General features: G+C 51.2%; 1 protein-coding gene across 1 annotated transcript; it reads left to right on the top strand.

Moving 5' to 3' along the window:
• Positions 1-582: 582 nt before the first annotated feature.
• On the top strand, positions 583-21273 carry LOC122363388 (WAS/WASL-interacting protein family member 3-like). The gene is made up of 2 exons (XM_043332600.1): positions 583-1102; positions 19111-21273. Exon 2 carries the CDS (start codon positions 19145-19147, stop codon positions 19682-19684), a length of 540 nt encoding a protein of 179 aa, XP_043188535.1. The 5' UTR covers positions 583-1102; positions 19111-19144; the 3' UTR covers positions 19685-21273.
• The last annotated feature ends 3280 nt before the right edge of the window (positions 21274-24553 follow it).

Here is a 24553-nt window from a genome sequence, read left to right as displayed (position 1 = left end):
ATCTGTCAGAGCATGATGAGGGCGTCAAGCGGGCAAAGACTCTGCAACTGACGTGACACCTCATTTCATCAGCCAGCGTTCAAAATTCCACAAAAATCGGCAGGCGGGCCGGCCGGCCTGCATGGCTCGGAGCGCGGCTCACGGAGTTCGTTGCAGTCCAGTTGCCGGCTCGTTCAAAGTTGCCGCGTCTCCCGGCCGGCCGTCTCACGGAGCCGTGCGGCGTCACGAGCTGGGCCGTCCGTTCTGAGAACCTCCAACCGCCGCCGCCGGGTTTCCAGCGAAATCCGCCCCCTGCCCGCCCCCCTCCTGTGACGTATTGGCGCGCTCGCCCGACTCCCGATTTAAAATCGCCGGCGCCATTGACAGTTGCCGAGGCGGCGCGTGCTGCCGCGTACTAGCAGCGTGAACAAGCCGTGACGTCACATACTACTGCTGAGGCCGCCACGACGCGCACCGTAACATACGCCTACGTATTCCAAACCCAGTGGCTCTCAAACCGGTCCGCCGGCGTCGCGTCGCGCCGGCCTGCACCGAGGCGCGTGTCAAATTCGAACGGATTGCGTCCCGGCAAGTGACGCCGCCTGACGCCGCGCGCATGCGCACTGCGGCCGTGCACCGCCCTCCCGGCCGGCAGGCCCGTCCGCCGCCGCATCCCGTGACAGCCCGTGACTTCTCGTGACCTCGCCGTGACCCTCAGCCGTGTCGGCGGCGTCGGCTGGCCGCCGGGCACGGGCCCCGCCGGTGACGTTGGCGCCGCCTCTGCGGCCGTCGTCGACGTACGTCTATTGGTATGCAGGGCAACCGGCGGCCAATAGTACGGGCAGCGTAGCGGGGCGGCCGGCGCGGCGGTCGCGCGGCCCGGGCGTTGCAGCGCGCCTGCAGTACAGACTACAGAGCCGCCCTGCCGGCCGGCCGCGCCGCCCGCGCCGCTCAGCGCCCTCCGACGCCGACGATCGAGCCGGCGGCCGCTCGGCCCGTGCTATCTGGCGCGCTGCACCTGTGTCAATAGAGTGCCGCCGGCGGTGAGTGCGCGTGCCGGGTGTCCGTCGTCGACGATCGCTTCCGACAGCCGACGGAGACAGCGGAGCACCACCAACGACAGGTGAGAGCCGCCGCCCGCCCCCAGTCTATGGGGAAACTAGGGCAGTCGCTAATCACCCCTCCCACAGCACCACGCAACAGGTGCCGTTCATTTGCGCCTCGCCAGGAAGTCGTAAAACGCCAAATTACAGCTTTTTGCCCTAAGGGTCTGCCCTCATGGAAACCGTTACCCTAGGGTACTGCCGCGCGGCTGCCATGCCGGCCGGCCAGCCAGACCCGGTGTTTGCCCGTGGCTCCGATCACGGGACGCTCACCGTGATCCGCGAGTGGCCGTTGGGACGTCTCACGACGACCGTTAGGATTCAAAATTTGAATCTGAGAACATATGTTAGGGCGGGAAGGGCGAGTAATAATCCTACCGGTAAGATTGCTGCGATGATTTTTGGAACTGTGTAGGACAGTTAGAGCATGTGATGAATGTCTGGCTTCATAAACCATCACTAAGTGTACAAATTCATTAATTTTCAATTTGCGTCCGTTGAGCCTAAAGATCAATGTCACGATTCCCGTCACATTATTACGCAGTGCGCACACAAGGCCGAGTCACTTGGCTGCAATGGCAAAGAGCAAGATTACCACGGCTATATAAGCTCTGCATCGATAATTACATCTAAAACGTTGTTTATTTTATTTATTTAATAAATGTTTCATGTGTGGGCATGTCCCAATTCGGCCGACGTTTACAGATCAGGAGTTGACACGTCAAGCATATTTGTGCGCGATTCCCAATTGCGTTGGACGTTTCCATGACCTCGCTTGCAACGTTCGGTTAACAAAAATATTGATGCATGAGGATTTTAACGCATAGATATTTTTTTCGGCAAAAAGAAGTGCACTTTTTGATAGAGCGTCACTCTGAGTGACCAGACACCATTTGACAGCGGGTCACTGTGGTGCAGATAGGCAGTCGCGGCATTTGATTGATGGGTGCGGCTTTTCTCATTCGATGCACCTGCCTTTTGTTATCAAGCTTCAGACAGAAATGGAACTGGCAGAGTTTTAAAACATAATATTCTCTTGCAATATTTTTACACAAGCCTACATAGACCCATAGACCAACGCTATTCTCGAAAATGTTACAGATGCACCTATCGAGTCTACATACGAAAGTGCCAAATATTGCGTCGAAAACTTCTCGTCAACTAAAACCATTGGTTCTACTTCCTTCCCTTAGCACGCGGGCACAGTGCACACACGCACACATTAGTTAGTCGGAACTGTTGCTGATGAACCAATTATTGGTTATCGAACAAGATCGTTTGTGTAGATTCTCCCTTCTGATATATTCAGGATGCATGGTGTCCATGTTGAAACGGGTAAATGTAGTTTTCATTCGATTCTCTACTAAATGCTGATGCTATTATTAGCTAATTTGAATAACTGAACAGACGCTACGCTAATTGGTTGAACGACATTCACCTGCTCTACATTTGATTGGCTTAGGATTACCTACTAAATCAATCGTTTTTTAAAATAAATTATACAAATGCATAGCAGCTATTTTTAATTTTACATAATCAGACTCCATGCAGATTCAAATCTTTTGGCTAAGTCCACAGTAAATTGTAATATTTATACAAACTAAACTTGAGAAGGCGTTACAAAGAAATCGTTAAACGTTTAGCGGCACAAAAGCTTGATCATGTATTTACATGCATTACATCAAAATTAAAAAAATTGAAATTATATATATTAAGATTCAAAATTTGTATTTTTTCAAAAAGTTTTTGACTTTTCGAAAACACCGGATTATATGATAGAACACATGCTTACTCTAGCAAGTTTTAGCCAGATATCTTCAAAAATGGCTAAGTTATACGCAGTTCAGCAAAAATGTCAAAATACATTTTTTCAAATCAATTTTTCAGTACGTATTTGACATCGTACACCATAATAAATAGCACCATCGTGGTGCTGAGCTCAAGCTGCATCTGATACACATGTTTTTTTTTTGTTAAAAAAATATTCAACTTTAAAATTTGACCTTTTTGACCTCGAAGTGACCTGACCTAAACTAAATTCAACTCAACATCACCTCGAATGACATAAACGACATCAAATTCGAAATATATGGTCTAAATGGACCATAAAGCATGTGTCACGTGACCGACGCATGATATCAGATTTCCGTGACCTGTGATGACCTGACCCTGACCCGAAAATCAAAGTACAAGTTTGGTACCCTTAGCGTACCTAAAGCATCTGTTCACGAGTGTGTAAACCAAAAATGACCCTGATCTGACTTGTAAGACGGCGGCCAGAGCCCAAAAGGTGAACAAGCCAAACATCGATAATTTTTACTTTGACCTGACCTGTGACGTCATCGGGGACCTCGAGTTCAATGAAATTAGGTTTCCCTTGACAGTTTTTCCGGGGCTATCTGACGCCGTTTGAATGTTGACGATCGGCCCAGTAGCTTCGGAGTTAGAAGGGGGGAGGTCTATGAATAGCCCCCCCCCCCAGCAGGGCGCGTTATACACAGACCCCAGCAAGCAGTGGCGTATCCAAGGGGGGACCCTGGGGGTCCTAGGGTCCCCCCTGGAGCAAAAAAAAATTTTTTTTACTCGAAAAAAAAAATTGAAAACACTTTGAGGGCCCTTTTCACCACTTACATTTTTTTTTTACATAATGAAAAGTATCAATTACATTTCTAGGGACCCTTTTAGGACTATCAGAGGACCCCTTTAGGCCAACGAGGGACCTTGTAGAGTAAATTAAGGGCCCTTTACAACGAACAGGACCTTCTCAGGCACACAGAGGGCCCTCTCAGACACACAGAGTCTGAGGGCCCTCTCAGGCACTCAGAGGGCCCTCTCAGGCACTCAGAGGGCCCTCTCAGACACACAGAGGGCCCTCTCAGGCACTCAGAGGGCCCTCTCAGGCACTCAGAGGGCCCTCTCAGGCACTCAGAGGGCCCTCTCAGGCACTCAGAGGGCCCTCTCAAGCACTCAGAGGGCCCTCTCAGGCCCGAGGGCCCTCTCAGACATCTTGAAGAGGTCGAAAAGAGCCCTCTGAGCTCAAAGAGGGCCCTCTGAGATCAAAAAGGGCCCTCGGAGGCAACAGAGGGCCCTACAATGCAACAATAGAGCCCCCTGTGGTCACCAAAGGGCCCTCTGAGGCGAATAGGGGTCCTTTTAGGCAAACAGAGGGCCCTTTGAGGCAAACAGAGGGCCCTCTAAAGTGGCGAATAAAGGGACCCTCTGAGACGAAAGGGGGCCAGAGCCCAGAGAGCCCTCTCAGGCACTCAGAGGGCCCTCTCAGACACTCAGAGGGCCCTTTCAGACACTCAGAGGGCCCTCCCAAGCACTCAGAGGGCCCTCTCAGGCACTCAGAGGGCCCTCTCAGGCACTCAGAGGGCCCTCTCAGGCACTCAGAGGGTCCTCTCAAGCACTCAGAGGGCCCTCTCAGACATCTCGAATAGGTCGAAAAGAGCCCTCTGAGGTCAAAGAGGGTCCTCTGAGATAAAAAGGGCCCTCGGAGGCAACAGAGGGCCCTCCAATGCAACAATAGAGCCCCCTGTGGTTACCAAAGGGCCCTCTGAGGCGAATACGGGGTCCTTTTAGGCAAACGGAGGGCCCTTTGAGGCAAACAGAGGGCCCTCTAAAGGGGCGAATAAAGGGACCCTCTGAGACGAACGGGGGCCATAGCCCAGAGGGCCCTCTCAGGCACTCAGAGGGCCCTCTCAGGCACTCAGAGGGCCCTCTAAGGCACTCAGAGGGCCCTCTCAGGTACACAGAGGGCCCTATCAGGCACACAGAGGGCCCTCTCAGGCTCACAGAGGGCCCTCTCAGGCACACATAGGGCCCCCTCAGACACACAGAGGGCCCTCTCAGGTACACATATGGTCCTCTGAGACACACAGAGGGCCCTCTCAGGTACACAGAGGGGCCTCTCAGGCTCACAGAGGGCCCTCTCAGGCACACATAGGGCCCCCTCAGGCACACAGAGGGCCCTTCAGGCAAACAGAGGGCCCCCTGAGGCAAACAGAGGGCCCTCTCAGGTACACAGAGGGCCCTTTCAGGCACACAGAGGGCCCTCTAAAACACACGGAGGGCCCTCTCAGGTACACAGAGGGCCCTTTCAGGCACATAGAGGGCCCTCTCAAACACACAGAGGGCCCTCTCAGGCACACAGGAGGCCCTCTCAGGCACACAAGGCCCTCTGAGACACACAAAGGGCCCTCTCAGACACACAGAGGGCCCTCTCAGGTACACATATGGTCCTCTGAGACACACAGAGGGCCCTCTCAGCCACACAGAGGACCCTCTCAGGTACACATAGGGCCCCCTCAGGCACACAGAGGGCCCTCTCAGGCAAACTACACAGAGGGCCCTTTCAGGCACACAGAGGGCCCTCTCAAACACACAGAGGGCCCTCTCAGGTACTCAGGGGGCCCTCCCAGGCACACAAAAGGTCCGCTAAGACCAGCAGAGGGCCTGTTAAGACGAACAGAAGGGCCTCTGAGGTACGAGGGTCAATTTCAGGCCACAAGGTATCCTATGAGGCCACCAGACGGCCCTCTTAGATTAAAGATGGTCCCTGGAGGTCACCAGAGGGCCCTCTGAGGTGAACAAAGGGCCCTCACAGCCACCTCAAAGAGGGCCCTCTGAGATCGAAGATATCAAAGAGATCAAAGAGGGCCCTTTAAGGCGAATGGAGGGCCTTCAAAGGCCACAAAGTGCCCTCTCAGGCCACTGGAGGGCCTTCTGAGGTGATATGATGCTATGTCAGACCACCATGAGCCCTATGAGGTCATCAGGCCCTCTGAGATCAAAGAGGGTCCTTGGAAGTCATCGGAGGACCCCTTGAGGCCCCTTGAGGCGAACAAAGGCCAGAGGGCCCCCCTTAGACACCACAAAGAAGTAAAAAAGATCCCTCTGAGTTCAAAGACAGCTCTCTGAGATGTAATAAGGCCATTTGAGGCCTCTGAGGGCCCTCTGATGCCACAGAGAGGCGCCCGCTGATACCAAAATAGGGTCCTCTGAAGTCTGAAGCCACCAGAGGGCCCTCTGAGGCGAATAGCGGGTCCTCACATCCACTTCAAAGAGGGCCCTCTGAAAATCAACTGGCCCTCGGAGTCAGTGTCCCAAAATTGTATTTTGGCTTGGGTGTCAGAGGGGAAAATAGGTCACCCAAAAGGGGGATAAGAGTGGACAATTGTCAGTCACAGGGCAGCCGGAGCCCTCTGAGAAGGTCACTTGAGCCTTACAACAGAGGGCCCTCTGAGGTGATATGAAGGCTATGTCAGGCCACTATGGGCTCTATGAGGTCAGCAGGCACTCTGAGGAAAAGACTGGCCCTCTGAGGGGAACAGAGGGCCCTTTAGAACAATCAGAGGACTTTTTAGGCCAACTAGGGGCCTTAAGAGGTCAACAAAGGGCCCTTTGGGACACAAACAGGGCCTCTCAGGCCACCAGGGGCCTCATGTATTAGACAAACATACGGCCATCTGAAGTAAAAGAGGACCTTTTGAGGTAAACAAGGGCCCCTGGAGAGAAAACAAAGGGCCCTTTCAGGTACCTAGAAGGTCCATGGAGGCCACTAGAGTGCCCTTTGAGGCCAGTGATGGTCTGCAGAGGCCCTCAGAGGGTCCCTCTGAGGGTAACAGAGGGTCCTTAAGACGACCAGAGGCCCCCCTTGAAAATGCAGGTGTCACAAGGTCCGGTTTGCATCAAAGGTCAGGTAGCTATGCCCAGTTTTGGCTCTCTGTTGCCGACGTGTCCCGAGCTGTCGCAAAAAAAAAACGATGTGGTGGCACCCACCCTCCCACTCGGCCGGCCAGGGTCCTTCTAACCAGAGATGCGGAGCCGTGGAAATTTCAGACGTCTCCGGCTCCAGCTCTGGAGAAAAAATCGGCTTCGGCTCCGGCTCTGGCTCCGGCTTCGACTCCAATACTCAGTACATCCTCTATACAATTAAATACGGGTGGAAGAGAAAAGATGAAGGATTGGTTCACGTTGCTTCTGTATTTGCATAACAAGGCTATTTTGAATACCACATGTTTTACTGCCTTGTACTGTCAAACCGAACTATGTAGGTCAATAATTTTTTCCTCTTCAAAAAAGCAGCCGGAGTCGCCGCCTTTTGGACGGCTCCGGCTCCGGTTCCGGCTCCGGGCAAAATATGCCGGCTCCGGCGGCTCCGGCTCCAGCTCCGGCTCCACACCCCTGCTTCTAACTCGGCTTCTGAGCCACGTACCAGCACGCCAAAGGCAGCGTTCGAAAGGACGCAAACAATAATGACGAAATTACTCTGGTCATTTTTAGATCAGGTCAAAGGTCAGTTCACATAGGTCATCCAAGGCTAAATTTCGCCAATTTTCTGGTCCAATTTCGACAATTTTCAACAAACCACCGCATCACTCGGAAATGAATGCCGTTCCGGGGAAAAGCGTAGTTAATAGCTCTTTTAACCCGCGCCGGGCCGGTGCTCTGAGATTCCGCGCCGGGCCGGAAGGGGGGTGTGTCTGAACACCCCCTTCTAACTCGGCTCCTGGGCCACGTAGCGACACGCAAAAAGCGGCAATCGAAAGAACGTCCAAAATAAGGACGAAAACACTAAGCTCATTTTTTGGGTCAGGTCAAAGGTCAGGTCACCAGGGGTCACCAAAGGTAAAATGTTGACTATTTCAACATTTTGGAAACTGCCAACGACTATCTCGGGAACCGATAGAGCTACAGCGCCAGAGAAAAGGGCATTCAATAGCCCTTTTACAGACCTTTCTGAGTAATGTTTTCAGATTTGACCTCAGGTCAACGGTTTAGCCTCCAGAGGGCAAAAACTCCAAAAATAGCCGTTTTTACGAAAAGCGTTTTTTTTCGACAATAACTTTTGACTCAAAAGAGTCATGACATTAATTTTGCCAGCATCGTGTTCCTCTCGTCGAGACGCGTCGAATGAACTATAATTGGACCTTGAAAGGTCAACTTGAAAATTTGACCTCAGGTCAAGGTCATGACCTGACCGGAAAAGGTCATGTTACATATCATTCGATCTGCAACGTCGATTCGAACACATCTAAGGCGTTTTCAGCGCTCTAGCACGCCTCTATCAGAAGTTATTGGCGAAAAACTGTTAGATTCTGTTCGTGACCTGAGATGACCTCGGGGACATAACGAGGGGTCACAGTTGCCATTTTCCGATTCAGTGTGCCAATTTTACTTACATCTCGATGTTAGAGAGTGTCTAGAATAGCGTTCGTGCAAAACAGACGCTTTTCAATTTTCTCCCATTGACTGATAGGTAATGGAGAGGCCGCGATACTGACCTGACCTTAGGTCACCGATATCGAAATTCCGAGATAAACATTTTATAGATTATGTTGCTCTTATCAATCGCTGAAAGTTTCAAGGCAATCGATCAATCGGTGTAGCTATGACGAGCATTTTTATTTTTTTTCTGAGGTGAGGTCACTTGGCGTGACCTGGTGACCTGACCTAAGGCGACCTGGGTCTGAAATTTTCACAACATGTGCGGAAAATATGCACAAACAGGTGTGGAGCGCCGCCGTTTTTGAGATATCTGCGAAAAACCGCAGGGGGTGTTCAAACACCCCCCCCCCCCCGGCCCGGCGCGGGTTAACACCCGTTTCGCCGTTTCCATCCTCAGGACATTCAAATCCTTCTCCTCCATGCCGCAACCCATGATCCAGGCTGGACCTGGACGGGCAACTTTATACCATGCGGGCGGCTCCCATTGGAGCGCACTGCAGCTCCTAAGGAAGCACACTCGTAACCGGGTGCAGTGAGCACTTTGGGGGCTGCAGTCGGCCTGTCCTGTTGGACAGGCTCAGCCCCGGTGACTCACCAAGGTGCCCACCCAGACCAATGTCTCCCTCAATTCCTATCATCCTTCCGGCCCTGAAATGGTCTGGTCAGACCGAAAGGGTATAGCCCAACAAAACAAACAAAACTCTTTTGACACTCTTTCTGTAATTTGTGCTCAGATTTGACCTAGGGTCAACCTTCCAGCCTGGGCCCAACCCAAGGCGGGGCTAAACTGTGTTCAGATTTGACCTAGGCCTGTTAATTGTACACCTTTTATCTCGGAACATTTTTATGTTTCTACAGCTCTGTAGGGCTGACAGCTCTTCCTGCGAAACCTTTTTTGGGTCGAAAATGGCAGAACATGACGTCATTTGCGGCCAACCTATCATAGCCTCTGGAAAAAAACAATGGTCACAATGTGTAAAATGGATGCCCGTAGAGGTTCTGAAAGTTTGGTGGGGATATCTGCAGTCATTTAGGAGATAGCTACGGAAGAGGGCAGGGGGCCGTTTCGCCCCCCCCCCACGGGACGCGGGTTGAACGCCCTTTCAACTCAGGCTACAAGAGCCCTTTTGCCACTTAAGGGCCCTTTCAACCCAGTCAGTCAAGGGCCCTTTTGACTGCGGATCCCCCCTGAGAGAAATCCTGGATACGCCACTGCCAGCAAGTTAACATCACAAGAATTGCTTAGGTACTACTTTCAAGCTACATAGATCCTTCTAGCGATTGTTGCTAGACTCTATGACACCCCATGGTGCCTTCATATGATAGAGTGATACAGCGGACTGTTTCAATAGTTCACTGGTACGCAAAGCTTGCTGCACCAGCATTAATTCTCACGTTTTTTTTCTGCGGGATTTGGTTTCACGTCGTTAGCCCATCTCATAACGAATGCATTACGCGAGCAACAATACCGTTCTTGGTGTCCCGTGGAACAACAATCGCAAATAACGACGAGTATGGAGCCGAAATAATGTTCCGAATTCTGAACAGGCTTCTGTATAACAAAAAAAAAAATATTTTCATAAATTGGTCACCGGAACAAAAAAAAATCGAAAAACGTTATAGACACCGAGATAACCTTCACCGGCTCAGGAGCAGTGGGTGCCTAAGTTATGGTTTTCTAAGGACTGTTCGGAAACACACCGGAGATAGACAGCTGAAAATTTGCATACCTGATCCATTGCTTCAATCCAGATTTCGTGACGCCAATTCCATGTTCAGGTCAGGTCAGGTCACTGACCTATGACGTCACTAGTAAACCTCTCACGGTCCTAAAATGTCGCAACTACGCAATGCCGTCACTAAAAGCTTTTGCAGGAAGATGAAGCTTTCTTTGTAGAATCAGTAAACTCCCGAGCCCTCACAAGTTTTATATCTTGAGTTTTTCCTAAGTGTCGCCTGAGTTCAGGTCGCTCACATGACCTCACCATTATAACTCAATGGAGGAAATTTGAAAAGCTGGTATTTTGGTGCCAGAAATAATCTAGGACTGCCTCATAGGACTGATTCATGAAATCGTGATTTCATGCACTCCTTGAAAGGTCAGATGCTTAACTTTTGCATCGTTGACCTTGCGTGACGTCATTTATGACGTTACTAAGGTTTTAATAATTTTTCATAGGCGTAGGAACAGGGGGGGGGGGGGGGCCAGGTGGGCAAGTGCCCACCCACTTTTCGAGGTGGGGGGGGGGGCCAACCATGTGTTTTGGCCCACCCACTTTTTACTCGAGGCCCCTCGTCTCGATTTGAGAGGACGTCGTCACCTTTCAGAATAAACAAACTCGGTAAAAATAAGTTCCACGAATCCCCACGCACGGACTCCATAAGGGGCCGTGATGGATCCAAGGAGGCCCTCTGTTCATACTTGTCAGTCGAAGCCCCTGAGACTGATGGCCTGAGAGGCCCTAGTGGATCTGAGGAGGCCCCAATATCCACACTGGTCTGGGGAGGCCCCTGACACTGGCGGTCTGGGAGGCCCCTCTATCCACACTAGTCAGAGGTCTGAGACTGGTGGTCTGGGAGGCCCCTCCATCCACACTAGTCAGAATAGGCCCCTGACACTGGCGGTCTAGCCGAGGCCCCCTACCCTCACTAGTCAGAGGAGCCCCCTCTATCCTCAATAGTCAGAAGAGGCCCCTTAGACTGATGGTCTGGGAGGCCTATCCATCTACACTGTAGTCAGAGGAGGCCCCTGAGACTGATGACCTGAGAGGCCCTTATAATCACACCAGGCAGAAGAGGCCCATGAGACTGATGGACTGAGAGGCCCTTCTATTCATACTGGCCACAGGAGACCCCCAAAACTTTCGGTCTGGGGGGTCGCTCAATCCGGCGCCAGTCAGAAGAGTCCCCTGAGACTGATGGCCTGGGAAGCCCTTACATTCACACCAGTCAGAAGAGGCCCCCGAGGCCGATGGCTGTGACTTGTGAGGCCCTTCTGTTCATATAACTGGCCACTGGAGGCCCCTGAAACCGGTGGTCTGGGAGGCCCTCTATCCACACTAGTCAGAAGAGGCCCCTGAGACCGATGGTCTGAGAGGCTCTTATATTCATACTGGCCACAAGAGGCCCCTGAGACTGATAGTCAGAGAGGTCCACTCCTAATGAATCTGAGGGGGCCCTCTATCCACATTTACACTTTTCTAGGGAGGCCCCCGAGACTGATGGTCTGAGAGGCCCTTTTATTTATACTGTCCACAGGAGCCCCCTGAGATTAATGGTCTGACAGGCTCTTCTATTTATAATAACCAGAGGAGGCCCCTAGGATTGATGGTCTAACACTCAATACTCAGGGTATATTCACTCAATATACCCTGGGTCTAACACTGGGTCTAACAGGCCCTTCTATTTATACTGGCCAGATGAGGCCCATGAGACTGATGGTCTGAGAGGCCCTTCTATTCAAACTAGGCAGATGAGGCCCCTGAGAATGATAGTCCGAAGAGCCATGCGGCGGCAACTGGCCGTGGCCATATTTCGGCTCGGTAGGGCCCCACAGAGCTCATGAGAGCACCTCAGGGGCTCCTAAGTAGACACGCTTATCCCCATAAGGGTGCCACGCCGGCTTCTGAAGGCTCCTTGTAGGCATCTAAGGGCCCTTTCCGGCCTCTAACGGCTCTACCCGCCTGTGATGCTCCACACCAGTGTATATGAGCGCCACACAGCGGCGCCTTTGAGGGTCATACTAGTGTCTCTTAGGGCCCTGTATCGGTGGCTCTGGGGGCCCCACACCGGCGCCTCTGTGGGCCACCACACCTGTGCATCTCAAGGCTCTATAGGTACATCTGAAGGACCCACACCGACACCTCTGAGGGCCCCACACCAGTATCTCGGAGCTCTGAAGGCCCCACACCGGTGACTCTGAGGACTCGCCGGCTCCTGAGAGCACCATGTTGATGCCTAACGGCTCCATAAGGCCACTGAAGGCACCACACAAGCTCTCACTGAGCTCTAATGTCCATGTACCGGCCTCTGAGGGATTTAAGCCAGCGCATTCATAGCTCCACACCAGCAGTTCTAAGGGCTTCACACTGAAGTATCTGAGGGTTCCACACCGGTGTCTCTAAGGGCCACATACCGGCATCTCCGAGGGCCCCATACCGGCGTCTCCAAGGGTCCACATCTGGCGGGCACCCATCCGACTGAAGGTCCCACACTGTCGACTCCGAGAGCCCCATCTGCGTCTGGGAGCACCATGCCGTCTCTAAGAACCACAGCGGCTCCTCCGTACGAAAGATGGGCGTCTGCATGCCAAAGGGGAGCGGTTCTGAGACAGTAGGGCACCTACGTGCAATAGAGGGGCGCCTATGAAGCCCATAGGGGCGCCTCAATGCGAAAGAGGGGCGCCTCTGAGGCCTACATATATGGGCGTCCACATGCAATAGAGGTCTGCAAATTGCAATTGATCAATGCCATGGGGGTGCATTCATAAGAAACAGGGGCGCCGGCATGGCAAAGAGAGGCGCCTTCAAGTGTCCATAAAAGAGAGACGCCTATGATAAGCGCACATTGTATGCGACAAGGGGGCGACTGTGGGACATGGGATGTCTCTGATGACTATACATAGGGCGCTAGGGCGCTTATATGCCAAAGAGGGCGCCTATGAAGCTAATGGGGGCACCTGGGAAACGAGGAAGACATTTGTGTAAGGGTTTTCAGGGGTCATGCGCCGTTTGCGGCAAAACGATTCTTTAAAAAATCGGAGGGGGAATAAGTTTTAAAAATGGTGTGGACTTTCCGCACTGTTCGCTTAAGCGGTTACGCCCCTGGGTACATCTGCCCGATCTCAGAAGCTAGATTTGGAGGTCATACTTGAAAGCAGCCCGCAGGACGAGGCAAAAGTTGGAGGCCCCTGAAAATAGGAGGCCCCCTGTAAAAGGAGGCCCCTTGACAGGGTGGCCCACCCACTTCTCATGACGTTCCTACGCCCGTGTAATTTTTCGTCAATAACTCCCGATCAAATTGAGCTAGCGAGTCGGAAAATCCACCAAGAGACTCATGAAGATTTGCCGAATTGACTAATATGGAATATGACCTCATCTATTCAATTTCCTGACCTGAATAGCTCTGAACTGACCTTGACCTGGGGTCAACACCCAAAGTTGAACCCACTGAAACAAAAAGCATATCATTTGAAGCGCCTGAGCATGCTAAATACGACGGTGCCAAAATCGCGGCTCTGCAATCGTTTTTGGCAATGCTGTTCACCAAAAACCAAAACCCTACATTGGGGCACTTGACCTGCCCTCAGAGGTCAACGGTCACATAAGACGTTGACATCGGGTACCAGTTGCTGTATTCTCTTAATGGTGCACACTTAATTTATTCGCGAGGCTCTAGCTCAATGTAACGGGTGAAACGGCGAGAGTGGGTCGTGACAACCACACCTCCTCTTTCGGCCGGGGCTTATGTATGTAGAACACCAATGGAGCCGGCGAAGGTTAAATTATGTCAGTCTGCCAATGTTGCTGGACCATTCAACAGTCACTTCTGAAGATCATACATATAGGAAAGTATAAAAAACGGGCTCCAGTCTGTCTCTGTCGTGGCGCAGTGTCTAAGGGTTTATGCTCCATTGGGCCTCTGAATTCTGATTGTCATTTATTTGTTGATTCCTCTGCTGCCAGCGCGGGTGACGACGTGTCAATCTGAACGATAACACAGCTTGGCGATTAACCCGCGCCCCACTGGGGTCTGCGTATAACACGCCCTACTGGGGGGGGGGCTATTCATAGCCCCCCCCCTCCTAACTCCGAAACTACTGGGCCGATCGTCTAAATTCAAACGGCGTCTGATAGCCCCGGAAAAACTGTCGAGCGAAACCTAATTTCATTGACCTCGAGGTCACCGATGACGTCACAGGTCAGGTCAAAGTAAAAATTATTAGCATTTTGGCTTCTTCACGTTTTGGGCTCTGGCCGCCGTCTTACAAGTCAGATCAGGCTCATTTTTGGTTCCCACACTCGTGAACAGATGCTCTAGATACTCTGAGGGTACCAAACTTGTACTTTGATTTTCAGGTCAAGGTCAGGTCATCACAGGTCACGAAAATATTATATCATCCGTCGGTCACGTGACACAGGTTTTATGGTCCATTTAGGCCATAGATTTCGAATTTGATGTCGTCTGTGTCATTCGAGGTCATTTTGAGTCGAATTTAGCTTAGGTCAGGTCACTTTCAGGTCAAAAAAGGTCAAATTTTGAAGTTAAAATTTTTCAACAAAAAAGGTGTCTATTGGATGCAGTTTGAGCTCAGGAACACGATGGTGCCATTTATATTGGTGTACGATGTCAAATACGTACTGAAAAATTGATTTGAAAAATTGATAATTGTGAATTTTTTGCAATAATGCGTATAACTTGGCCATTTTTTAAGATATTTAGCTAAAACTTGCTAGAGTTAGTCATAATCATGCGTTCTGTCACATATATTCCGGTTTTTTCGAAAAGTCAAAAACTTTTTGAAAAAAAATATAAGAATATAAATTTTGAATATTATTATATAAAATTTTCAAAATTTTCAAAATTTTGAAAATCCGAGATAACAGTTTGATAGCGCGGTCAATTTTAAGTCCTTTCCTGCAAAGAAATTGGATCTGGGTTAAAAACTGAGCTCTTGGGAGCGATTGCCGTGGTTCAATGTTTTGCGTCGAAATCGGACGAACATGACGTCACTCTGACGTCATTTCCGGCCGACCTATAGTAGCTACGAAGTTCAAATTTTTACACAAGGTGTCAAATTAATGCAGCCGAAGGTACTGAAAGTTTGGCGTCGATCCGTCAAGCGGTTTGGAAGTTATTGCAGAAAAACGGGAGGGGGGCTATAAATAGTCCCCCCAGTGGGGCGCGGGTTAACGACGTGCCGTGACAGCTGAATCCCTAGACCGCGACCAGTTTTTGCGATGCAACGTTCCGTCAGAATGCTCGTCAAAATGTGCTCTCAATATTCGATTAAAACAGAAAAAGGCAGTCGCTTCGAGAAGGTTGAATGTGAAGACCTTGCTGCCAGTTTTGTGCTGATAAACGCGTCATAGTTATTTCTAAACGGTACGCCTAATCTTGAAAAAAAATTGGTGGCAATTTGATATTTGACCTGACCTCAAACGTCACCAAATTACCTAAGAATAGATGATAAAATTTGATACAAATTTCATCTACTTGTAAAAGCAACCTCTCGTTTCCTTCGCGAGGCTATGAATCAATAAAAGGAGCGAAGTAACGGGCTGTTCGCATCAACCGCATTGACTCTTGTCAAACAAAAACGTCTTACCTGTGAGGTAATTAAAACGGAACGTTGAAGGCTGAAGTTACATCATAGTTGGCAACTAATGTATATATGTAAGTGCGTCCAAACTAAAGGTAAAGAGACTGATATACAGTTGCTTTGCGTCCCGTACCGAAACTGGACATCAAATGCTGTCAGCTATGACAAATAGATAAAAGGAAAAAGTGTACAAAATCTGGCAGACAGGTGACGGTTTGTCTGGGCTTCCATGAGGTTTATCATGGTTTATTATGGATGTTATTGGATGGTTTCAACATTGAACTGGTCGACATACTAAGTGGTTATATAACACGTGACAGATATAATCAATTTATTAACACCGGTATCAGGTCAGTGGATTTTGCACACTTATTCAACATGGACAACACTCTGCAGATCACATTGCCGTGAGCCATAAAAGGTTATCACATCCGGGTTCGAAAACAGTGGAGCGACACGCTCATTATATAGCCTCACTGAAATGGATGCAGAATCGTATCATGCCTGTAGGGATAATAAGCATTGTGCATTGTGCAATGTGATATATTTTTCTCGCACCAACTACATAAAACTTTACTTAATTGATTACCTGAACTGCGCATAAATAAAACAATTTTTCAGGATTTCTAGTTCATAAGAAGCTCAATGCAGTGCAAAACAAAAACACGTGTAGAAAAGTTCATCAACGACTGCCTATGTACTGCCTAAATCACGGTATCACACATATAAATAACAGTGACCTTTGGTCTTAATCACGTCTCCTGTAACGATAAAGTAAAGGCACAGTCCACAGTCAAGAGGTATCGCTTACACCAATGTGACAACTAGATATGAACAGACTAGTACAAGGAATCGAATGAAGAGCACAGACTTGCAGATGATAGGTCATGTCATTGATATCAGTTTTCAAACAGTTCAAACACAGACGCCTACCTTGATTGAAAACGATAGGAATAAATTTAAATTAGCGTATTTCCGACATCCAGACTAGAACACAATTGTGGCCACAATCGAGCTGAACGTCACAAACTCACCACCGAAATGGCGCGCCTGAAATGTGTCCGCCACAAGGGACGTCCTCCGCGCGCCGAACCGATCGTTACCGGTGAGGTGCGTCACATCCACGGCCTCGTCCAGCGGGTGGAACATGACGTCCTCCGAGGTGAGCAGGTGCGAGCCCAGCCGCAGACGCACCGCGTGGCTGCCCGAGTCGTGTTTGGTGACCCGCACCCGACACTGAACCCGGACCGTGGCGAGCAGCCAGCCGTGGCGCAGCACCAGTGCCTCAGTCTGGTCGCCGATCAGCGGCGCCGCCGTCTCCGAGGCGGAGTTCAGGACGCGCAGGTCGGGTCTCCAGGCCCTGCCCAGCGTCACCCTCGCGTTACTGGGCCGGCACACGCGCGGGTCACGCCACTCGGCGTGCAGCCACCCGCTGACTGTGCACAGGGAGTGGTTCTCGACCGCGGCCGCGGCCCCCACGTCGATGTCGTTGATCTTGAGCAGGGTCAGCACGCTGACCGGGCCGCCATCGACGGTAGGCGGCGGCCCCTGGAGCTCAGAGAACGGGCTGCCGCCGTCCTCGTCCCCCGGAGCGGCGCCGGCTATCACTGTGACCCGCTGGCGCAGCATAGAGCACTGGCGCGAGGTGGCACCGGGGGATCAATAGTGACCGCTGAAGGTCTCACTGGCGACACTGGTGCTGAAGATGGCACTGGAGGCCACTGGTGATCGCTGAAGGCAGCCACTGGTGACTCTCTGGTGGCACTGACGAACGCTGGTGCTGAAGAAAAGATGACACCGGCGGCTTGCTGGTGACGTTGAAGGCGGCACCGGCTACCTGTCCGGTGACTGCTGAAGGCGAGGGCACACGATTCACGAATGACACACCTATGCTCGTGAGACGGCCTTTTCGGTGCTTAACTCGACGATGCTCACTCATGAATCATGATATGGTTATCTCAATCAATCTCATGGATTCAATGGCTGTTATCGGTTTTACTCATATCAATGTCACTGTCAGCGGTAAGTTTATTCCACGATGAGTGCCCGTTGAGTGTCGGTCGATGTGTCACTATCTTATAACGAAATCTCGCGTAATGTTGTTAAGTAACATAACCTACATTTGATCAAACTGTTTGGACATTTCAAACTCCCCAGGTCAAGCAAGGTCGCTTGTTCCCTTGAATTTTGCGTGAAGATGTTACTGGTCCATTGACTATATGATCCTGTGTCATTATGTGAAGCTTAAAGCTTTGCCTATTCGTCTTATTATGCCGATTCATATCATGAGTTATATTCTGCGATTTTTTCTGGAGTGGGGGACGACACCGACACTGTGATTTAAACATGATGTAAATGCTGTTTTGGCTTAGTGGAGATTGTAGGCATAGCATTTTCCAAGCAATCACGCCCCACAAATCCAACAGCGGTCAATAGCAGCCAACTTCATCCCGTCGCCGAATATCGTGCAGTTCTGTGACCTGTTCTCTGTTTTAGAAGCTTCTGTTGTAACAAGAGAATAACATCACAATTCACATGGTCACAGGTCCTGGCCAAATACAACGTTGTAAAAAAATGGAAGCAACAAATGCATGTGTTCATGACTTAGAGAGACATTAACCTTAGCCATCTTAGGAACCGAAAATAGTAGGTAAATAAATTACCCGCTTTGCCAGGTGCTAGCCACAGCGAATGTACTTACCTACATTCTTACTGTACGGACATACATCAAACAAGTGCGGAAATAAAGTGTGTATGCCATTGCATAATCTGACACTTTTGCATCCATTTACAACAAACGTCTTCTTTAGAGCTTCTTATCTTTGCTTCTGGCTTTGAATGCGTTCGGGACTCGCCTTGACAGTGGGACGGGTAATGGGCACGGGCAACTCGTCTCTGGAATTTGTAAGACCGAAAAGGGCATGTGTATTATGATTACTTTGAAGATCAGACACCATATGAAAGTCCCCCTCGCCCCAAAATGTCCTGCCACCCATACCCCCCCCCCCCAACCGATTTAGTTATCACGAATCGATGACAATTGACATTCGTCAACGTAGAACTTTTAATACGCCATGCTACGCCCCTGCGCAAGATCTTCGTTTAAATCGATGCCTTAAACGTCGTGCCGTGGCCTGACCTTAGTAACCACCGTGACCTGACCTTGATGACCTTCGTGATCTGACCTTATTGACTTCCATGACCACCTGCCCGTGGTGACCTCCGTGACGTAACCGTGTTGACCTCCGCGACCTTCCTTTGATAACCACCTTAACGTGACCTTCATGACCTTCGTGACATGACCCCGGTGACCTCCGTGACCTGACCTTGATGACCTGTGACCTGGTCTTGATGACATCCGTGACCTGACATCGATAACTTAAGTTTGTCGATCTCCGTGACCCAACTGTGGTGAACTCTGTGACCTGACCGTGGTGACCTCCGTGACCTGACCTCGGTGACCCCTGTGTGCCGCAGGTAGGATGCGGTTCGGGCCCGGCTGAAGTCGGCCATGTCCTGCCGGGACCACGCCAGTGACGAGGACGTCGTCGACCAGCCGGCCCCGTCTCCACCGGCCGTCACAGAGCCGCCGCCGAGCCAACCAGCGGCCCCCTCCGCTAACGGAGCGGCAGCCTCCAGCTCTGCCGGCCCTCCGGAGCCAGAGGCGGACTCCACCAAGACACGGCGCAGCTCGAGCTCCAGCGGGGACGCTGAGCCAGCGCCGGCGCCGCGCCGCTCCAAACGTCTGCGTCGCTCCAGTTCTGCGGGCGGCGAGGTGGCGGACGACGCGGGCGGCGGGCCGCGGGCGCCCTCGATGCTGGTGCGCCGTCGCCTGTTCGGGCCTGTCGAGCCGGGCTCGGCGGAGCGCGCCCGACACCAGCACGAGCAGGAGACGATGCGTGCCCAGACGGAGCGCTGGAACTTTAACTTTGAGGAGGAGCGGCCGCAGCCGGGTCGGTGGCAGTGGGAGAGGGCCGCGCCGCTGCGACCGGTGACGCGCGCCCGGCGGCCCGAGTCGCCTGCGTCCGGGCCTGCCGCCGACCAGCCCTAGAGGTCGGACGCGCGTCTCCAGTGCAAATTTTACACTTGCCAGTCCTACTGACTGTGATAGGGGTGCAGGTGGCGGCGGCTGCGCGGAGGAACTGGAGAGGAGAAACGCGGAGGAGACGGATCCGGAGGAGGTGGAATCTATCAGAACTATTTTCGCCGGTCGGAGCGGCGCGTGATGCTCGACGGCCGCGCTGCACTGGGGATGTACCTGTACCTGTTGTGCTGCTGCTGGCGCGGGGTGGCTCACGCCGCCAGGCAGAGTGCGGTCATATGGAACCGGGATAGCGAGTCCGAACACTATAGGGAGGCCTCCCAGCGCACGCCGACATCCACGAGAATCTGGCCGTCTTGTCGGCATCGGCAGGCTCGGAGCCATCGAATGCACGCGGAGCAGCTCTGCGGGGTCTAGCTGCCGAGCTAGAGCTGCGGAGCTAAAGCTACGGAGCTAAAGCTGCGGAGCTAACGATTCGGAGCTGAAGATTCGGAGCTAAGCCGAGCCACGAGAGGTGGGACCTTACGACCATGAGGAACCGGGAGCCTTCATCGGGTGCGTTAGAAGAACGCACCGATAGTGGAGACGCTACTTTCATTCATGTGATAAATGTTACAAATTTTATTATACCATAGTTATTGGAAGTTTTCCGTTGTTGGATCTCTATTGTCGCAGTCGTTTTTGATCATGAATGACTGAGAATGGGGCGTGTATGCATATAGTTACAGGTCCTTTCGTATGAGCGGCCTGTTAGAATTTCACCGTAGTTTGGGGCTGGCGAAGTGCGTTTCCTTCGTGTGCGTTTGCCCGCGTGCTGTGTAGTGTTATGGTGATGGAGCATTGTCTTAGTGAGCACTTCATGTCCATCATATAAGTATCCATGGCCGATGCACTGCATTCCTGACGTAGGTTATAGCCTGATGTGAGAATGTCTTCCAATCAGCGATTTGGGTTGATAAATCTAGATGTTTTGAATTTTCCAGTGCCGTTCGCCATAAATGTCTTTGGTCCGGTGATGTTTTGGAAGCTGATAGAGTGGGTACCGAACGACGTAACGAATGAGCTTGACACAACATCCGTGTTGCAAAGAGTAGCATGAATTATTATTTAGACGTGAAGCTGCATTTTCGCAAATAGCTAAAAATATTTTGCGTTACTACCATGTGAGGGGAATGACTCGAAAGATAATCCTGTTACCGTCCCGTGTAAGCCTGCCCTGTCTGTCTGTCTGTTTGTCTGTCTGTCTGTTTGTCTGTCTGTCTGTCTGTTCGTCTGTCTGTTTGTCTGCCCATTCCGTTCTGTTCTGATTCGACTGTAGCAGGAAACAAGAGGGCGTGCAATGCCTCCTCATCTGTCGCGGGGGACCACATTATCGTGTTCGGCGTCTCGGCGCGGTGTGTCTGTGTGTTTGTGTTGTTGTTGGGGTTGCCGTAGCCTTGGTGTCGCGATTATTTGTCACATGCAACCTACAGATCTCAGCTGAGGGCCACGCTGTGCTTCTGTCCCGTGTCTGTGTCGGAGCTCGCCGGTCTCTGGGTGGGTGCTGGTCGGTTATCGCTCTGCGGAATTCTCTAAGCGGCAATACATTTCGGCCTGGATGTGTGGTGACATGGAGAAGGGACAGACGGGGAGTAGCGCTGGTGCCAAAGGTGGCATTGATGTATGTTGACGGAAAGTGTCACCACCGCTAGAATGGCGAGGCGATGAGAGGAATCCTGTTCCCACTCCGCTCTGAACTGAGGCTTGCGTTTAGCAAACATTTCGAAACATTATGCGGTCGAGTGCAAATGTCAGATTGTTTGATGATCATCAGTCAAACAGGGGTGGTTACAAAACGTCGATCGAATATTTTCTGTAGTAGAGCCGCAGGTACTCGACGTACTCGATATTTGAGATCTTGGTTATGTCGCGGTTTTCCTGGGGTGGGCTCGGTTTTTCCGTCGCCCCGAGTCGACGCCCGGCCCCGCTCGGCCGTTTGCAGAGCGCCGTGAGCCCTCGGCGCCCGTCGCCGCCCTACACAGTTGTAGTCAGTCGGGTCCCGAGACGCCATGGGGTTCTCAACTCGGCAGTGGACAGGAAGAATTATGGTCCGACGGCTGTGAGCGTGCAGTGGTCCTCAAACCCTGTTGCGGCGTCACGAGTGGCGTCGGCTGGGGGCGGGCGGACTCTGGCAGCCTGTGCCGACCAATCAGAATCCAGGAGTGACGCGACGCTGGCAGGGAACCAGAGGTCTTCAAATCACGGTAACGGCCGGCCGGCGTCGTGAGGGAGCGATTACCACGAACTCGCGCTCATTACAACTGCCGAGACCGGGGTGCGGTGGACGCTGAAACCGGACACCCGGACCGCCGGCTCAGTGGTGTCTGGCTCTGTCAATAGGCAAACACGTGCTCGTAAATACCTACCTGTGATCCGTGATTAGGGTTAACAGATAATATCAGTATCATCTATATCAGCAAAAACCAGTTCAGTAAAAAAGGAATATTCCATGCTGGTGACGCTGATAAAAATGGGATTTTATTTTTATATGATAGTAAAGCGGGAAATTTGCAAATGTCTGACTAGCCTTTGCCTTTTGCCTTTGCCGATGACTTCTCATTTTCCCCTCCTGTAACATTTTCTTAACTGCGAGGCCTATGAACACCAAACTTTCAGTAACTTCTGCTGCATCAATATGACAGATGCTGTCAGATGAAGGACTTCGCTGCTATCATAGGCTAGTCGGAATGGTCAGAATCAGGACTGCGGAGTCGGAGTCGGAGTCGGAGTCGGAGGTGGAGTAGCCAAAATATTACCGACTCCGACTCCGGAGTCGGAGTTAACGCTGCATGGCTCAACGTCATGCACTGCACCTGTTTGATTGATGATATGACGCTCGAAATTATGTTTTGTCGAAAAAAAGACAATTTTTCTGTTTTGGACGAACATTTTCATCGAAAGAAGCAGAAGACGGTGAATTCTCCAGAACTTGGTTTTTAATCCTGCATGCTATTGTTAATGCACATTTGCACTGCAAAGCCATGGAACGCACAAGGGATCATTTCAGGCAAGGTAAAAACATATCCATTATGAACTTCAATATCATTATGTGGATTTTGACAGAACCGTCCGGAGTCGGAGTCAGAGTTGGAGTCGGAGTTGGAGTCGATTTTTGAAGCTGGAGTCGGGGTCGGAGTCGGAGTCACCCTAAAATCCATTGACTCCGCAGACCTGGTCAGAATGACGTCATGCTCGGTGTTTTTTTTTTCAAGTAAGTCTCTACGACAATCGTTGTCTGTCACGGACACAGCTTCGCGACTGCTCAGAACCTTTTAGCGATGGAAAGCTGGATGAGGAATCTCCTGACCTTTGCTTCAAGTCGAACTCAAGTCACTGACCTATAACGTCATTCGCGAGCCTTTGTAAGTACGGTAAACAAAAAAAGTCGCAAATTTGCAACGCACTCAGCCAGGGCCTTTCGAGGGACGATGAAACTTACCGGAAACAGTACGCTTCCGATGCCTCACAAATAGCAAAATTCCAAATTTGCATGAAAAGGTCGCCTAAAGTCAGATCGGTCCCGTGACCTCACAATTATAGAGTCAATGGGATAAATATTGACACTGATTTTGACGTTGGAAATTTAAAGATAATCTCGGGCATCTAGAATCGTGATTTCATACATACCGCATGAGGTCTCATGCTTAGGTTTTGTATTGAGATCTTATATGATGGCAATTATGACGTCACAAAGGTCGCTTGACTCGAGAAAATCAAAGTTTTTCTTCAATAACTCTCGACCGAATTGAGCTAACAAGTCGAGATAGCCACCAAAGGACTCGAGAGATCCTATCGAACCGAATACTATGTAATGTACCTTCCTTCGACCAAATTCATAACCTGAGCAGCTGCGACCTTGCCTAGACCTGAGGTCAACACCCTTGTTGCCGACAAACTGCACTAGGTAGTTGGTGTTGCGTCTCATTTCGGCTCTGATCGTTGCTGCCGGGCCGATTCGTGATCCCGGCCGGCGCCGCTCCGCGCCGCCACCGCCCCATCCCCCTGCCACGCCGCCGGCAGATGGGCCGTCCGCGAGAGACTTTATGGCAGTGATCGGGTGTCGGGACGCTCCTCTCTCCCGGCGACCGTGTCCTACAGCTGCAGTTGTATGAAAGGATGCGCTGTTACCGGAGGGACTGACCCGGGGGAGGGGGTGGGCTGGCCTGGCGTCGCACGTGGGACTGTGTCCCCGGCGGGCCGGAGCCGTTAGGCCGACATGTGCCGACCGCGTGGTAGGGTTACCAGGACGCTGTGTAGTGTGTAGCTTCTTTGTTATTTTCATCACTTCCGTCGCCATCTGTGTCCTCCCGACCCAGTACATAAACGGGGCGGGAGCAACCCTCGCTCTCACTTCTTTACTTTTCGGCGCCGAGAGAGCACTGCCTCGCTCTCTCTGGCCAACTCTTGTCAGTGATACTGTGTTGTCATCGCCTATTCGCCATCTGCAATACTCACCAGTTCGGAAGAATCTTGTGTTTGTGAATGGTGAAGAGTGGAGTGCAGCGGCGGATAAGAGCACGGGGAGAGTGGCACACAGTCAGTTCGCACAGTCTTCTATTTCACGGTGACCGGGTCTACTTATCATTCCTATCTGATTCCTTATTTTCCTAATACCTCTTGCTCTCTGTAAAGAGGGCTCTATATTTAGGTCTTAACATGCTCTCTGTAAAGAGGGTTCCTTTGTCTCTCTGAAAAGAGGGCTCTGCATACCCTTTTAGGTCTTAACATGCTCTCTGTAAAGAGGGTTCCTTTGTCTCTCTGAAAAGAGGGCTCCGCATACCCTTTTAGGTCTTAACATGCTCTCTGTAAAGAGGGTTCCTTTGTCGCTCTGAAAAGAGT

Source organism: Amphibalanus amphitrite, unplaced genomic scaffold (assembly GCF_019059575.1).
Source record: "Amphibalanus amphitrite isolate SeventyFive unplaced genomic scaffold, NRLGWU_Aamphi_draft 000026F_arrow, whole genome shotgun sequence".
In the NCBI taxonomy this organism is placed as follows: domain Eukaryota; kingdom Metazoa; phylum Arthropoda; class Thecostraca; order Balanomorpha; family Balanidae; genus Amphibalanus; species Amphibalanus amphitrite.
Note: the sequence above shows the minus strand (reverse complement) of the source record. Positions and strands in the feature narration are given on the sequence as shown.

Bases quoted from the DNA above. Each gene is read 5' to 3' on its own strand.
- LOC122363388 (XM_043332600.1), top strand. From the start codon at position 19,145: ATGTCCTGCCGGGACCACGCCAGTGACGAGGACGTCGTCGACCAGCCG.